The 16,082-nt window shown below is 43.1% G+C and overlaps 1 protein-coding gene across 2 annotated transcripts; it reads right to left on the bottom strand.

The window, feature by feature from the left end:
* Positions 1-31: 31 nt before the first annotated feature.
* pou2af2 (POU class 2 homeobox associating factor 2) lies at positions 32-4,924 on the bottom strand. 2 transcript variants are annotated; one of them, XM_035781301.1, is made up of 5 exons: positions 4,745-4,924; positions 3,148-3,248; positions 1,560-1,605; positions 965-1,269; positions 32-655 (listed from the first exon to the last, which is right to left on the bottom strand). In XM_035781301.1, exons 1-5 carry the CDS (start codon positions 4,767-4,769, stop codon positions 254-256), a joined length of 879 nt encoding a protein of 292 aa, XP_035637194.1. In that variant the 5' UTR covers positions 4,770-4,924; the 3' UTR covers positions 32-253. The 2 variants fall into 2 exon arrangements, with proteins under 2 accessions (XP_035637194.1, XP_035637195.1); XM_035781302.1 differs by having other exon boundaries at positions 1,560-1,602.
* Positions 4,925-16,082: the final 11,158 nt, after the last annotated feature.

The raw sequence follows: 16,082 nt of genomic DNA, 5'->3' as shown, positions 1-16,082 counted from the left end.
CACACAGAGTTGTAAAACACAGACACATATGTCCCAATCAAAAATTTATATCTGTATTTTATCATTTGCACAATTAAATGTTTATATACAGGTCAAACGGAATACAAAGTATATAATTATATTGTATAACAAACCCACATCCACATTCAGCCACATTCTCTGTGGTAGTGACTCTGAAATGAACTGTACTGTAGCTATCCATTAATGTCCACAACAACATGTCAGTTTGTGTCTCAGTCAGTGTCCATGCGTATCAATAGGCCTTCCTGGGTTCATATGGCAACCAAGAGCCAGTCCCGTCATCCTTTGCCCACGAGGCATCACTGAGGGTGACGGCTACACTGCCAGGGTCCTCTGAGGGCACAGGTGATACCTTGACCCCTGAAGTCTCCCCCGGGGATGTCAAATATGTGTAACTGGAGGGGTAGCTGGATGAGGGGCTGTACGAGGCACCAGGGTAGTGCACCTCTTCCAGGGGGTGTAGAGAGTAGGGCTGGGAGCCGGACAGGGTGGATCCTCCACTACGGCCAGGTATCAGCCGATAGAGGGAGGGGCTGTCAGTGTCAGGTGAAGCCAGTCCAGAGGTGGCTGTGGTGGGCACTGGGACCTCATCCTGGCTCACTGAGTGTCCGTCAGACTGCTCCCAAGAGTCTCTCTTTTGAGGGAAGACATATGAGAACAGTGAGGGGAAGGTTAAGAGGGCAACACAGATCTACTGTATTCACATAATACTGAGAGGTTGTGATGATAAAACAAATATGAAAGTCATGGAGAAGCATTTGAGGACTGACTGGTGTCTTTTACAACTTAAAGGTCTTACACTTGAATTGACCGTAAAATGGAGACCTTTACGTTTTATAAGACAGCAGCTCAAATGCACTGTGACACACTAAAGGAAGACTCTCTGTCTCTGTATTATTTTTGAAACGGTCTCCATAGCAGTTAAGGTGAAATGTGTTTGTACCAGGAGGAGATTTGATGATTCCCCAGGGAGAGGTGGTAGCAGATGAGGTAGAGACGAGGTGGGGAAGAGGGATCCTCCGCTGGTAGAGAAGGCTGTGGCACCACGGTAGTCCCCAAATGACTCGGGTGTATAGTAGCTGTCAATATAGGCAGGGTAAGTGGAGGTGTGGTCGAAGGAGAGGGCCTTTCCCCCCAGGGCTGAGCTGTAGGGATCTGAGGAGTACTGTTTAGTGGACGGGCTGAAGTCTGAGTCAGTCAGGTAGGGGGGCCTCCTCATGCTATAGTAACCAGGGAGCATATGGGATCCTGTAGAAAGAGTCTAGAGGTGAAGCTTCCAGTGTAACCCCCCCCATAATATATAACATTTAGAAGATACTTTTATCCAAAGAGACTTAAATTATTGTGTGTCCATACATTTTAGTATATGTGATCCCAGCCAGACTTGAACCCATGACCCTGGCGTTGCTAGCGCCATGTTCTTACCAATTGAGCTATATAGGAGCAGGTATATTTACATATGAACCCCACATACTGTATGCTGTTGTAAAAGCTTCAGCCATAGTGAGTATTACAATAGGCTCCAGCAATAGACTCACCTGGCATCTGCACAAAGGCTGCCTGGGAATTACTTGTCCCAGCCTGCTGGTGAGACAGAGACTGATGAGTACTACCTACCACACTGGCACCACTTGTGTGTGTGCGCGCATTATGCAAAACAATGCACTGAACTTGGATCAAGCACAATTCCGGTGAGACAGAGTGAGAGGAAGTCAGCAATGAGTATGAGAGAGAATGGGAGAGACAGAGGGGGAGGGAAGGAGGCGGAATGGAGGGCAGGCAGGCAGGCAAATGTTGTGGGTAAAAATTTGAATGTAATTTGCCAATTCGCCATTGGGATGTGCCCTACCCCCTCCAAGTGCCATTTCCCTAGTGAGTACACGTTGCTTGCTCTTTGGGGGTTTTAGGCTTGGTTTCTGTATAAACTATTTGTGACATCTGCTGATGTAAAAATGGCTTTATAAATAAACGTGTTTGATACACAAACTAGTATACTACAGCACAGACAGAATACAGAGCCAATACTGACTGGGCCTGATGGCTGAGAAGACATCACACCTGCAGAGTTGGACTGGTTTATTTAATTATACCATGCCTATCTAAACACTTGACCAGTGAAAAATATATGAGTGTTAAATGGACTTGTATTTTCCAATTACTCTGAGTAGCAATGCACGGGCAAAATGACCCCAGTCTATCATTCCGTTTAGAATAAATCAGTTGTCCTTCCAGTTTAGTCCATTTTATTCAAATCACCACCAAAATTCTCCTTCACACAGGTTTTTGTTATTCTTCTCAACTGTTTGGACGGTAAATGATTACAGGGTAATAGCAGAACTAGGTAAATTCCCTCATGCTCTGCTGCATGAACCATTTGAAATGGTTTCACATAAACTGTCATAAGACGCACATGTGAACCAAGCTTTTCAGGCAGCCAACAATGACCAACCATATATCTGCATTCTATTTTCATAGAGGTGCGTGAACCAAGCTTTTCAGCCAGCCAACAATGACCAACCATATCTATGAGAATACAAATATATGTCAATTGACAATACATCAGTTTATTTAAACAGTCCCCATTCCCATTGAGAGTTAATGAAAAAGAGTCGAGCTCTTTGTGATCAGTCATCAGACTGACCTGTCCCCAACTGAAAACGAGCAGCCATTTTATGATTTGGTGTTGACTAATGAAAGGAGCTTGTTGTCTTTCCCTGTTTGATCTAGGCCTGGGTTTAGAGATGGCCTAACCTCAGCGTAACTGCCTGGGGCCCAACAATGGCTTGCTTGTCTGAAATGATCTGCTGGGGAGAAGGCTAGTAGCATTGGCAGGTGTGTCTGATTTCAGGATTCTGATAGGTGACCTGCTTGTGCTACCACAGAAAGCCCAGCAGGGATGTAGCCTACTGTCAACCGAAGCCTCTTGGGAGCACACACTTTCACTCTCTCACACACTCTCTCCATGGGTATTTCCTTTGTGTGGTCGGTGGTGGTCGCGTTGATTGTTTAATTGAAAGAAAGACGATACAGAATGTAAATAATCTGAGAGGCGACTAGGGAGCGAAAGACCGAAACAGAGAAAATGGATGGGAGCAAAAGAGGACAAGCCTGAAAAGTAACACTCACGTTGAACCTGGGAACACTTGTCTGTCTCTGCCTCTTCTCTGCCAGAAGGTCTTTGACAGTGTGTTTGACCCGGACACCCTGGTACACTCTTTTGGAGTATTCTGCAAAGAAACCACGGGAGAGTCATAACCTGTTTATCCAGAGAATATAAATAGTGATCATTGTTATGATAATGTTATTAAACATTTGACCTGTATGTATTGGTCAATATATTAGTAGCCTACAGGCAGGATATTCTCTCTCTCTCTCTCTCTCTCTCTAGACATATTGTACAATCAAATGAAAAGGAAAATCTGCTCAGTCTAGTAGCTCCAAATGTAATAATTATGCAAGAGATGCGGGACAAAGTCATGCTTTTTTTGGCAGCATAATTTCCTCAGGACTGTCAAAAGAAAATATATGATACAGAAAGTCCCTATTTGAGATATTATATTAACAATGGCTACAACGTGCATTGGCATTGTCCAATCTGATTTCTTTCATCCCTTGTGATGTTCTAGTTTCCATACCATGAGATCATGGGAGAAGTTAGATGTAACCCACCTATAATACAGTCTAGAAGATGCAAGATACGCCTAAACCAAATCAAACTTTATTTGTCAGATGCGCCGAATACAACCTTACTGTGAAGTGCTTACTTACAAATCCTTAACCAACAGTGCAGTTCAAGAAAGAGTTAAGAAAATATTTACCAAATGAAATAATAATAAAAAGTAACACAATTAAATATCAATAACGAAGCTAGATTACAGGGGGTACTGGTACCGAGTCTATGTGCGGGGGTACAGGTTAGTCGAGGTAGGTAGGGGTGAAGTGACTATGCATAGATAATAAACAGCGAGGAGCAGCAGTATAAAAACAAATGGGGGGGGTCAATGTAAATAGTTCGGGTGGCCATTTGATTAATTGTTCAGCAGTCTTATAACTGAGGGTAGAAGCTGTTAAGGAGCCTGTTGGTCCTAGATTTGGCGCTCCGGTACCGAATGCCGTGCGGTAGCAGAGAGAACAGTCTATGACTTGGGAGTCTTTGACAATTTTTGGGGCTTTCCTCGGACACAGTCTAGTATATCGGTCCTGGATGGCAGGAAGCTTGGCCCCAGTGATGTACTAGGCCGTACATCAATGATATAACAGTGATGTCAGCAGTCATTCTAAGAAATGGTAGGCTATTTCTTGCTACTCAGAAATGTTACACATCCATAAAAAAAAGTGTAATGGGGAAGAAATTGAGAAATAAATTAAATATTGACATGGAAAATGTCATTTTGATTTATTCAGTTGAGCCCTAGTGGCTTAAACTTCAAAGTTACCAGATACCAGTAATATAATATGCTAAACTACCTACCTTAAGCAAAATATTTTAAGGCATTGAACAAATGCCATAGGCTAATCTATCAGGACACAAAACATACACGTTGTTTTTCCTCAGTTGTAACCTACTAACATCAATTAGGTCAACGTCAATTAAATCTACAATAAGGACTTAGCCAGGCTCTTTTATACGGCCACTAAACTTAAACAATTCTTGTTTGAAGATGTTTTGCACAAAGGCCTTTCCATGTTGAGATGAAACATGAGAAAATATACTGTACCGTACCCTCCATGAGTGTGCCTGCTTCCATCTTGTAGGCCTAGTTATCCACACAAGGATCTTAAAGGGTATTCTCTTAATGTATCCAGGAGTTGAAGTGAACAGTGTTCATGATACCAAACTTCAACCCCTTACAGTCTAACTCTGTGCCAGTCCTATAGAAGTTCAGATGTGATAACCCAGTCATTGAAGTGCCTCTGAGGCAGTCTTTTTGCTTTGTGTAAATGCAAATTATTGGCTGGACGTTTAAAAAAAATATAATTTGCATCATTATTCCAGATTAGAGAGAACCTACCTTTCCCATCGTACTGATGCAGGGGGATGTGTTTTGGGAATTGTTTTGGTGATGGTGGAGATGATGGTGTTGATGATGAGGAAGAAGATGAGATCGGTAAGAGAAAGAGGAGGCCAACAACTTATGATGATGAATACTACAACATCATTTTTCTTTTTTTTTTTAAGCCCTAACTGAAAAGTCAGGCTTGTTCACCTGTCAAGCTACAGTATATCTCACAAAGCCAACTTGTTCTAGTAGAGGGGGTTTTCCCAGGACTCAAACGGCTGTATGTGGGTGGACCTGATGACCCCACACTGGGTAGGGGATTAAACAGTTGTCCAATATTAATCTCTGGTAAAAGTCCTGTAAAAGTCCTTTATTATGTCAAACTGTAATTCGCTTTTAGTTAAAATGTTGTCTTCTAAAATGCATATATATTTTATTTTCTATTTTTTACCCCTTTTTTGTGGTATCCAATTGTTTAGTAGCTACTATCTTGTCTCATCGCTACAACTCCCGTACGGGTTCGGGAGAGACGAAGGTTGAAAGTCATGCGTCCTCCGATACACAACCCAACCAAGCCACACTGCTTCTTATCACAGCGCGCATCCAACACGGAAGCCAGCCGCACCAATGTGTCGGAGGAAACACCGTGCACCTGGCAACTTTGGTTAGTGTGCACTGCTAATCCAACAACTTTTTGGTTATTGGCCCAACACTAACCACTAAATGACCTGCCGCCCAACTAACCGCTTTTGTAACCCCTTGCAGGGGAGCCTATGTAGAAAGCACCATCTCTTTCCACAGAAATGGAAATGGCCAGGCTTAGTGAATCATTATAGTTTCTAGCTGCATTTCTGTTTTTATGGGAACATTATAATCAGGCTAACTAACTCCACCCTCTCCTAGAGAGAAACCCCCTGCCCATGCTCTGTGTGTACAGTTTGATAACGCAGTGCCCTCTTTATCTCTCTCTCTGGCAACACAGAGCTACAAAGGCCAGTGGCCACTGTCTGCTGGTTTGCAGAAGAAGCAAACATTGAACAGACTCAATATCAATGGAGCCTGGGCACCTCAAACTTGTGCATGTTTGTTAATATGATACATGTTTTGTACCCAATGTAATTGGGTCATGGTTGATGTGGGGGGTAGAAGCCTGTGGGTTAGAGATGGCCTGACGGAGTGGAGTGTAGTCTAAGGCGCTGTGTGTTCGTTATTGTCTGAGTGGTACATCAACAAGTGCAGTCGCGTTCAGACAGTTAGGTGGGAGTCGTCGATCAGAGATAGCATCTCGTTCAAAATAACAGTACAGTATTAATAGCACAACTTGACCTTTTCTTTGCTCCAGTTCTTTCCATGGCAGGCAGACAGACCGAGAGACACAGGTCGGCACAAGCAACAGTCATTGCAGGACTTGGTCTTCATTGACGTTATTTTATAGACAATTTCTCAGGTCAGTAGGGACAGGCAATGGCTCAGGATGCTTCATGGCAGATCCAATATGGTGGGTGAACAAAGTGGACGTTGACACGCAGCCACCCGCGTCCCGGGCAGCTGAGAGGAGGAGGACGGCAGGAGGAGGCGCATGAGGACGTTCACGCTCCTGACCTGTCAGCACTCTTAATTAAATACAGGAAGGAGCACTAACTAGGCCCGCAGGCTCTGTGTGTCGATGGCTATCGGAGCGAGGAGGAAGTGGGCAGAGGGAGCGGAGGCAGTGTGACATGGTCTACACCTACGACAGGCCGGGCAGCCTTTGAGGTTTAAGAGAGGCTGGCTGGCTGGCAGCAGAACACAACAGATGAACCTGTGACATCAAACTCTCTTTATAGTTAATTTGATCATGGCTTTGTAGTTTGTCTTTGGGGCACAACATTACATGGGTTTAAACTAAATGGTTTCAAAAGATGAATAATGAATTGATTCCTTTCTCACCTGGCCTTGGTCTTTGACTTCAAAAATGGACTTTGAAGTCTTGAGGAGAGTGGTGATTTGTGTTGTGATGTTGGCTTAGCTCAGGTGCGAGAGAGTGTTGATGGCAGAGAGAAAATGTAACTTTTTGTGTTTTAGGACCTTTTCTCGTTGCAGTGGAATTTCAACTTCTTATCAAGGAGTAGCAGTGGCTTCAAAAATTTCCCCTTCTTCAAAAGAGGGATGTCATCAGAGGGAGAGAGAGAGGGATGGTTGTGACTGACATCGTAAAGAGACAAACAACCAGAGGAGAGATCAAAGAGCATCCTAGAACATAGAATGAGAGAAGGGATGGAGACAGACCAGTTAATCATTTTGGAAAACTGACCAAAAAGTCCCTAACATTGCAGCATCCATCTTTTAATTAAGGCCACCGACAGCACAGGCATCTGACACTCATTCACATATCAGAACGAGACAGCCTCTGATAGTCAATCCACAGGATGTAAAGTATCTGTGCCTTTAGCCTATTTTTTTATCATAAAAACCACATGAAAAAACTAATTTCAGAAACAAAGGACCCTTATTACTTCTAAAGCCCACATAAATGGATCCCTGATTAAAAAACAGCCTCAATAGACCTACAAAATTATATTCTCAGTCAATGTCAGTGCCATCTCTTCTCTAGTCTCTTTTAATCAGTGGAGGGTACTGAGAGTACTGTCTGGCGTATAGTGCAGGCTACTGTCTGGCCTTGGTCTTATAGCAGGTGGGGTACTGTAGACACTGCAGGACTGACACCCAAGGCACACTGGGCCCTGTATCTGTCTGACACTACAAAGGAGCCAACAGGAAATCCCATCCTGACTCCTTCCTGGCTACGGGTGAATCACTGTTCTCTCCTTCCTGGCAATGGGCCAATCACTGCTCAGGATTCAATATACTAAGGCATTCTTATTCGACCTACAGCATATCACCACTAAACTAGATGACCATGGAGATATATTAGTCAAAATCAACAAAACAGCAGGTTAGACGGCTGTAAGAACCATATATTTATGAAACATCAGCTCTTTGACCAACTGGCTCCGAGACAGCTTCTACCCCCAAGCCATAAGACTGCTAAATAGTTCATTAAATGGTTACCCGGACTATCTGCACTGGGTCTATCTTCCACTGTCTCTATGCACACTCACACTCCTATATACATACACAGTATATAGAAACTCACTCACACACACTACACTGACACTCTCACTCATAGACAAACATTGGCAGTAGAATGGCCCGTACTGAAGAACTCGGTGACTTTCAATGTGGCATCGTCATAGGATGCCACCTTTCCAACAAGTCAGTTTGTCAAATTTCAGCCACAAAGTGGTAGGCCACATACTCTCACAGAACGCGATCGCAGAGTGCTGAAAGCGCGTAAAAATCGCCTGTCTTCGTTTGATACACTTACTACCGAGTTCCAAACTGCCTCTGGAAGCAATGTCAGCACAATAATTGTTTGTCGGGAGCTTTATGAAATAGGTTTCCATGGCCGAACAGCCGCACACAAGCCTAAGATCACCATGCACAATGCTAAGCGTCAGCTTAGTGGTGTAAAGCTTGCCGCCATTGGACTGTGGAAACGCCTTCTCTGGAGTAAAGAATCACGCTTCACGATCTGACAGTCAGACGGACTAATCTGGGTTTGGCGGATGCCAGGAGAACGCTACCTGCCCCGATGCATATTGCCAACTGTAAAGTTTGGTGGAGGAGGCATAATGGTCTGGGGCTTTTTTATCATTTGGGTTAGGCCCTTTAGTTCCAGTGAAGGGAAGATCTTGACCTTACAGCAACAATGAAAGTCTAGGCTTCCAACTTTGTGGCAACAGTTTGGGGAAGGCCCTTTCCTGTTCATCATGACAATGGCCCATTGCACAAAGCGAGGCCCATACAGAAATGGTTTGTAGAGATCAGTGTGGAAGAACTTGACTTTCCTGCACAGACCCCTGACCTCGACCCCATCGAACGCCTTTTTGATGAATTGTAATGCCGTTTGAGAGCCAGGCCTAATCGCCCAATGTCAGTGCCCGACCTCAGTAATGCTCTTGTGGCTGAATGGAAGGAAGTCTCCACAGCAACTTTCCAAAGACTAGTGGAAAGCCTTACCAGAGGACTGGAGGCTGTTATAGCAGCAAAGGGGCAGTGGCAACACCATATTAATGCCCATGTTTTTCGACAAGCAGGTGTCCACATACTTTTGTTCATGTAGTGTATCTACCTCATACCTCGTGCCCCTGCACATTGATTTGGTACTGGTTCTCCCTGTAAATGGCTCCATTCTTGTGCATTTTATTCCCCTTGTGTTACTATATTTTTTATTTTATTATTATTTTTTAACTCTGCATCTTTGAACAGTTCGTAAGCAAGCATTTCCCGGTAAAGTCTACACCCTTTTTATTCGGCGCAAGTGGCAAATAACATTTCATTTTATGTGACGATTTACGAGTTGTTCGTTCACTCATTAATTCATTAATTTAGAGCAAGATAAATTATTAGAAAGCCGTCATTGCTGTCTGTTGGTTGACTAATTTCTATGATGTAAAGACAGTGATGGAGCACATACAGGTACATACAGTAGATGACATCTGCTGATTACCTTCATTGACGGATTTGTTCAGGAAACTCTGCCCCTAAAGGCAATCACTCATCTGCCAAGTTTTTATAGTCAGATGACAACGTGTTGCTATCCTTCCATGATGCTGTGTTGGGGAGCCAAGCTAAGGGCAGATCCTGACAGAATACAATAATGCCTAACAACCTACCTGTTTATCCAAACCAAGTAGATAGGTGTCGTCATCCAACTGAGAATACTGTAGTATCACCTTTTCCCAAAGGTGTGTTACTGTTAGTTACCTGTGTTTCCTCACTTGGGGATGATGTCAGAGGCAACTGTCACCTCACCTGTAGTGGTATTATGTTCGCTTAGTGACCACACCCAACAGTTGAGGAGTCAATACTGCTTACAATAACATTACATGTATCTGTCTGTTTACCGCTGTGTGTGGGTGATCTGATCAGTACACACTCCGTTGCTATGCTGTTTCATTCATACAGTTGTGTCATCCTATTTATAAATCCTAAGTATAAATAATGTCATTGGATCACTCATGGGCCTTTGGATCTGAGAGATGAGGTAGGGTGACAGGGCAAGATAAATAAACATCGGGTTAAGGAGCTTTAATTTCAGTCAACCTATGTCTCACTGTTGACATTCTGCGTTAAAACCAGTGTAACACCCACGTTATTGATATACTTACTGTACAAGGTAATGGAGAACTGTAAAATATCCCTCTAGTTCTATTTTACCTTCACTAGGTGTCAGTATTCCCCTTGCTTACAGTAGGCTAAATCTGTCTGACTGTCTCAGATGGTTAAACAGGGAGCCACAAGACCAAGCCACAAGCCACACAGTTTGATATCCGAACCAGGAGGCCACATGCCAAAATCCAATAGTCTTCTGAAATACCTGAGCACAGCCTTTGCTTATGGAACTTTTGAATGAGCCCCATGCATGTTGCTCACAGCATATTCTCTGCATCCAGAATCCTGTTGCTTTCCAGGAAACTGCCTGGGATATGTTGACCATACGAGAGAGGTTATGGTGGTGGAGCCTGGGAGATGTGGCTCTGTCTGTCTCATCCATTGTGTCTAGGTGACGCACACAGGCACGCATGAACACACACACACACACACACACACAGTCTGGAGTTACAATCAGGAGTCAACCATGACATCAACCTGCACCGTCAGCCTCCATCACCTCATCTCTTAGGTTTAGGGTTAACCTCAACATCCTCTCATAACAACAAGCTGTAAATACACTCCATTCACTCCATTCTTCTGATTTTATTCTCTCTCTACGCCACCATCTTTCCCCTTCCTCCTCTGATCCTTGATCTCTTCTTTCCTCCCCATTCCCCATTTTCACCCCCAAAGTCGGCAATTATTATTTCAAAAGAAATTGGCAAAACAGTCCTGTATTGTCAATGAATGTTGGTGTTAGGTATTGTGCAGTATACAGTAGATTCTCATTGTTCACTTTCAAGGTTCTGTGATAACTGCTTCCGTTGTTTCTGGGATAGCAATCATTAATAAACATCCAGGGGACCAACAGACGAACGTCACAGCATGAGGAAGTGACTGAGAGGTCAGCCATGGCGCTGGGTTCCTGGAGGAGAGAACCAAGCCAGGAGTAGTCAAGTCTGGTCCTTTCCTTCCCATCATAAATAAGCATAAGTGTTAGCTGCCTTACTGGGCTCTGGACTCCAACTCAGTGACCAGGAGCTAGCTAAACCTGATGACACTACCATCTGTGGACTGCACTCTCTCTCTCTCTCTCTCTCTCTCTCTCTCTCTCTCTCCAAGTCTCTTTAAATCCAAGTCTCTTTAAATCCCTTACAATAGCTTTTACAGATAACAAGAACCTACGTTCTGTCATTGTCTCCCCATGCCCGGCCCGCTTTTGTCATTCGACTCGGCCAAATTCTTTATTTTAATTTATTTGTCTTATTTTTTCCACACCAAATACAATCACACACGTACAAACAACAATTTACAGACGCACATAAACAACTACTACATCTCCTCTGCCCAGTTCTGCACCTCACTGTATATATATTTTTTTTTGTGTGTTATTGACTGCACGTTTGTTTATCCAATGTGTAACTCTGTGATGTTGTTTTTGTCACGCTTTATCTTGGCCAGGTCGCAGTTGTAAATGAGAACTTGTTCTCAACTGGCCTACCTAGTTAAATAAAGGTGAAAAAAATGCTTACACTTCCATCACTAGTGCCTGCATTATTGTTTGCCACATGGTTTTAAATTGTACCAATTCGTTTTCCCCCCATGCTATTTTAATAATTAATCATTCGATTTTTACATTTTGTTCATGATGGCGGATTAATTGATGTCAATTTTTTTAATATACATTTTTTTCAAGATGAGTGATGAGAAGAGAATCGTCCAGCTCATGTCATGTCTTGAAATATGCAGACAGACGGATTAAAAGTAACTTTACATTGCAATACTTCTGACAACAAACTATCTAGTGCCGCCCATAACTTTTGGACTTTGTAGCATTCCCAAAAAGCATTGATTATTGAATCACTGTTAGTTTGAACTTCTTTGGGACTGGGGAGCAGTATTGAGTAGCTTGGATGAACAAGGTGCCCAGTGTAAACTGCCTGCTACTCAGGCCCAAAAGCTAGAATATGCATATAATTAGTAGATTTGGATAGAAAACACTCTGAAGTTTCTAAAACTGTTTGAATGATGTCTTTGAGTATAACATAACTCATATGGCAGGCAAAAACCTGAGAAAAAAATCCAACCAGGAAGTGGGAAATCTGAGGTTTGTAGTTTTTCAAGTGATATACAGTGTCTATGGGGTCATATTGCACTTCCCAAGGCTTCCACTAGATGTCAACAGTCTTTAAAATATTGTTTCAGGCTTCTACTATGAAGGGGGAGTGAATAAGAGCTGTTTGAATCAGGGGTCTGGCAGAATGCCATGAGCTAAGTCACGCGCGCGGCTGTGAGCGCGAGCTGCGTTCCCTTTCATTTCTAAAGACAAAGGAATTGTCAGGTTGGAAAATTATTGAAGATGTATGATAAAAATATCCTAAAGATTGATTCTATAAATCGTTTGACATGTTTCTATGAACGTTATTGTAACTTTTGACTTTTCATTTGGACTTAGTGCCCCCGCATTGTGCATTTGGATTACTGGACTAAACGCACAAACAAAAATGAGGTATTTGGACATAAATGATGGACTTTATCGAACAAAACAAACATTTATTGTGGAACTGGGATTCCTGGGAGTGCATTCCGATTAAGATCGGTAAGGTAAGTGAATATTTATAATGCTATTTCTGAGTTTTGTGACACCTCTCCTTGGTTGGAAAATGGCTGTATGGTTTTCTGTGGCGAGGCGCTGACCTAAACATAATTGCATGGTGTGCTTTTACGTAAAACGTCAAATCTGACACAGCGGTTGCATTAAGGATAAGTTTATCTTTAATTGTATGTTCAACACTTGTATCTTTTATCAATGTTTATGATGAGTATTTCTGTAATTTGATGTGGTTCTCTGCACTTTCACCGGATGTTTGTTTGAGACAATGTATTTCTGAACATAACGCACCAATTTCAAATGAGGTTTTTGGACATAAAGATGAACTTTATTGAACAAAACACACATTTATTGTCTAACATGGCGTCCTGGGTGTGCCACCCGGTGAAGATCATCAAAGGTTAGTGATTAATGTTAACGCTATTTCTGTCTTTTGTGAAACCTCTCCTTCTTTGGAAAATGGCTGTATGGTTTTCTGTGGCCAGGCACTGACCTAACATAATCGCAAGGTGTGCTTTCGCCGTAAAGCCTTTTTGAAATCAGACACTGTGGCTGGATTAACAAGAAGATTATCTTTAAAATGGTGTTTAATACTTGTATGTTTCAGGAATTTTAATTACGAGATTTCTGTGGTTTTGAATTTGGCACCCTACAATTTCACTGGCTGTTGGTGAGGTGGGATGCTAGCGTCCCACTTAAGACATCTGACTCTAGTGTTGTCCTGTAGAATTTGCGAATTTTGTATAATACATTTTTTTGTATAATATATTATATGCAACAGTTTGTACTGGATTAAGTGTACATTTTTGTGAAAAGTAATTTCATTACTGTCTTAGAATGGCGTCGGAGGGGATGGCTGCCATTTTACAGGCTCCAAACCAACTGTGCTATTTTGTTCATTTTTTCCCGCGTTTTTGAAATTATTATGTACTTAATATTGCTGCTACCGTCTCTTATGACCGAAATCATCTTCTGGACATCAGAACATTGATTACTCACTTTCTATAGTCTGACTCAAGGGATATACTGCTTTCTCGGGAACAGGCCCAAATCTCCAGGCAAACTTAAATCTGTTTTTTCTCATTTCTACTAGCATGTCACATGTGCAACCAGATGAAAAAAACTATAGGCCACCTTTACTCCACACACAGAGACGCATACAAATCTGTCACTGGCACTCCATTTGGCAAATCTGACCATAATTCTATACTGCTGATTCCTGTGTGCAAGCAAAAACTAAAGCAGGAAGTACCAGTGACTCGCTCAATACGGAAGTGGTCAGTTGACGCGGCTGCTACGCTACAGGACTGTTTTGCTAGCACAGACTGGAATATGTTCCGGGATTCATCCAATGGCATTGAGAAGAATTCCACCTAAGTCATCGGCTTCATCAGTAAGTGCATCGACGACATTATCCCCACAGTGACCGTGCGTACATATTACAACCAGAAGCCATGGATTACAGGCAACATCCGTATCGAGCTAAAGGCTAGAGCTGCTGCTTTCAAGGAGTGGGACACTAATCCAGAAGCTTATAAGATATCCCTCTACGCCCTCAGTCTAACCATCAAAAAGGGAAAGCGTCAATACAGGATTAAGATTGAATCCTACTACACCAGCTCTGACACTCGTCGGATGTGGCAGTGATTGAAAACTATTATGGACTACAGAGGGAAACCCAGCCGCTAGCTGCCCAGTGACGTGAGCTTACCAGATGAGCTAAATGCCTTTTTTATGCTCGCCTAGAGGCAAGCAACACTGAAGCATGCATGAGAGCACCAGCTGTTCCGGACGACTGTGTGATAACGCTCTCGATTAGGTCAGCAATCACAAAGCCGCAGGGCCAGACTGATTACCAGGACATGTACTCAAAGCATGCGTGGACCAACTGGCAAGTGTCTTCACTGACATTTTCAACCTCTCCCTGACCGAGTCTGTAATGCCTACATGTTTCAAGCAGACCACCATAGTCCTTGTGCCCAAGGAAGCGAAGGTAAACTGCCTAAATGATTACCGCCGGTAGCACTCACGTTGGTACATTTACATTTACATTTAAGTCATTTAGCAGACGCTCTTGTCCAGAGCGACTTACAAATTGGTGCATACACCTTATGACATCCAGTGGAACAGCCACTTTACAATAGTGCATCTAAATCTTTTAGGGGGGTGAGAAGGATTACTTACCCTATCCTAGGTATTCCTTGAAGAGGTGGGGTTTCAGGTGTCTCCGGAAGGTGGTGATTGACTCCGCTGTCCTGGCGGAAGCCATGAAGTGCTTAGAAACGGCTGGTCATGGCTCACATCAACACCATTATCCCGGATACCCTAGACCCACTCCAATTCCATACCACCCCAACAGATCAAATTTTATTTGTCACAGGCGCCGAATAGAACAGGTGTAGACATTTACAGTGAAATGCTTACTTACATTAACCAACAATGCAGTTTTAAGAAAATACCTTAAAAAAAAGTAAGAGAAGAATAACAAATAATTAAAGAGCAGCAGTAAATAACAATAGCGGGGCTAGATACAAGGGGTTACCGGTACAGAGTCGATGTGCGGGGACACCGGTGTCAAGGTAATTGAGGTAATATGTACATGCAGGTAGACTTAGTAAAGTGACTATGCATAGGTAATAACAGAGTAGCAGCAGCGTATGAGGGGGGGGGGGCAGGCAATGCAAATAGTCTGGGTAGCCATTTGATTAGCTGTTTAGGAGTCTTATGGCTTGGGGGTAGAAGCTGTTTAGAAACCTCTTGCCGTGCGGTAACAGAGAACAGTCTATGACAAGGGTGGCTGGAGTCATTGACAATTTTTAGGGCCTTCCTCTGACACCGCCTGGTTATAGATGTCCTGGATGGCAGGAAGCTTGGCCCGGTGATGTACTGGGCCGTACGCACTACCCTCTGTAGTGCCTTGCGGTCGGAGGCCAAGCAGATGCCATACCATGCAGTGATGCAAGCCATCAGGATTCTCTCGATGGTGCAGCTTTGGGGTGACAGGTAGCCTAGTGGTTAGAGCGTTGGGCCAGTAACCGAAAAGTTGCTGGATTGAATCCCTGAGCTTGCAAGGTAAAAATCTGTCATTCTGCCCCTGAACAAGGCAGGTAACCCAGTAGGCCGCCATTGTAAAGAATAATTTGTTCTTAACTGACTTGCCTAGTTAAGTAAAGGTTAAATTCCAAAACTTTTATAGGATCTGAGAACCGATGCCAAATCTTTTTTTGTCATGCCCTCTTCACGACTGTCTT

This window comes from Oncorhynchus keta, chromosome 11 (assembly GCF_023373465.1).
Source record: "Oncorhynchus keta strain PuntledgeMale-10-30-2019 chromosome 11, Oket_V2, whole genome shotgun sequence".
Classification (NCBI taxonomy): Eukaryota; Metazoa; Chordata; class Actinopteri; order Salmoniformes; family Salmonidae; genus Oncorhynchus; species Oncorhynchus keta.
The sequence above is the reverse complement of the archived record's forward strand: the minus strand, read 5'-3'. Positions and strand labels throughout refer to the sequence as shown.

Excerpts from the sequence above, each read along its gene's own strand:
- pou2af2 (XM_035781301.1), bottom strand. The coding sequence starts at position 4,769 with ATGGAAGCAGGCACACTCATGGAGG. Across the intron at positions 1,270-1,559 it reads AGCCTTTGTGCAGATGCCAG|GATCCCATATGCTCCCTGGT; the intron begins GTGAGTCTATTG and ends CTCTTTCTACAG. Across the intron at positions 656-964 it reads AATCATCAAATCTCCTCCTG|AGAGACTCTTGGGAGCAGTC; the intron begins GTACAAACACAT and ends TTCCCTCAAAAG.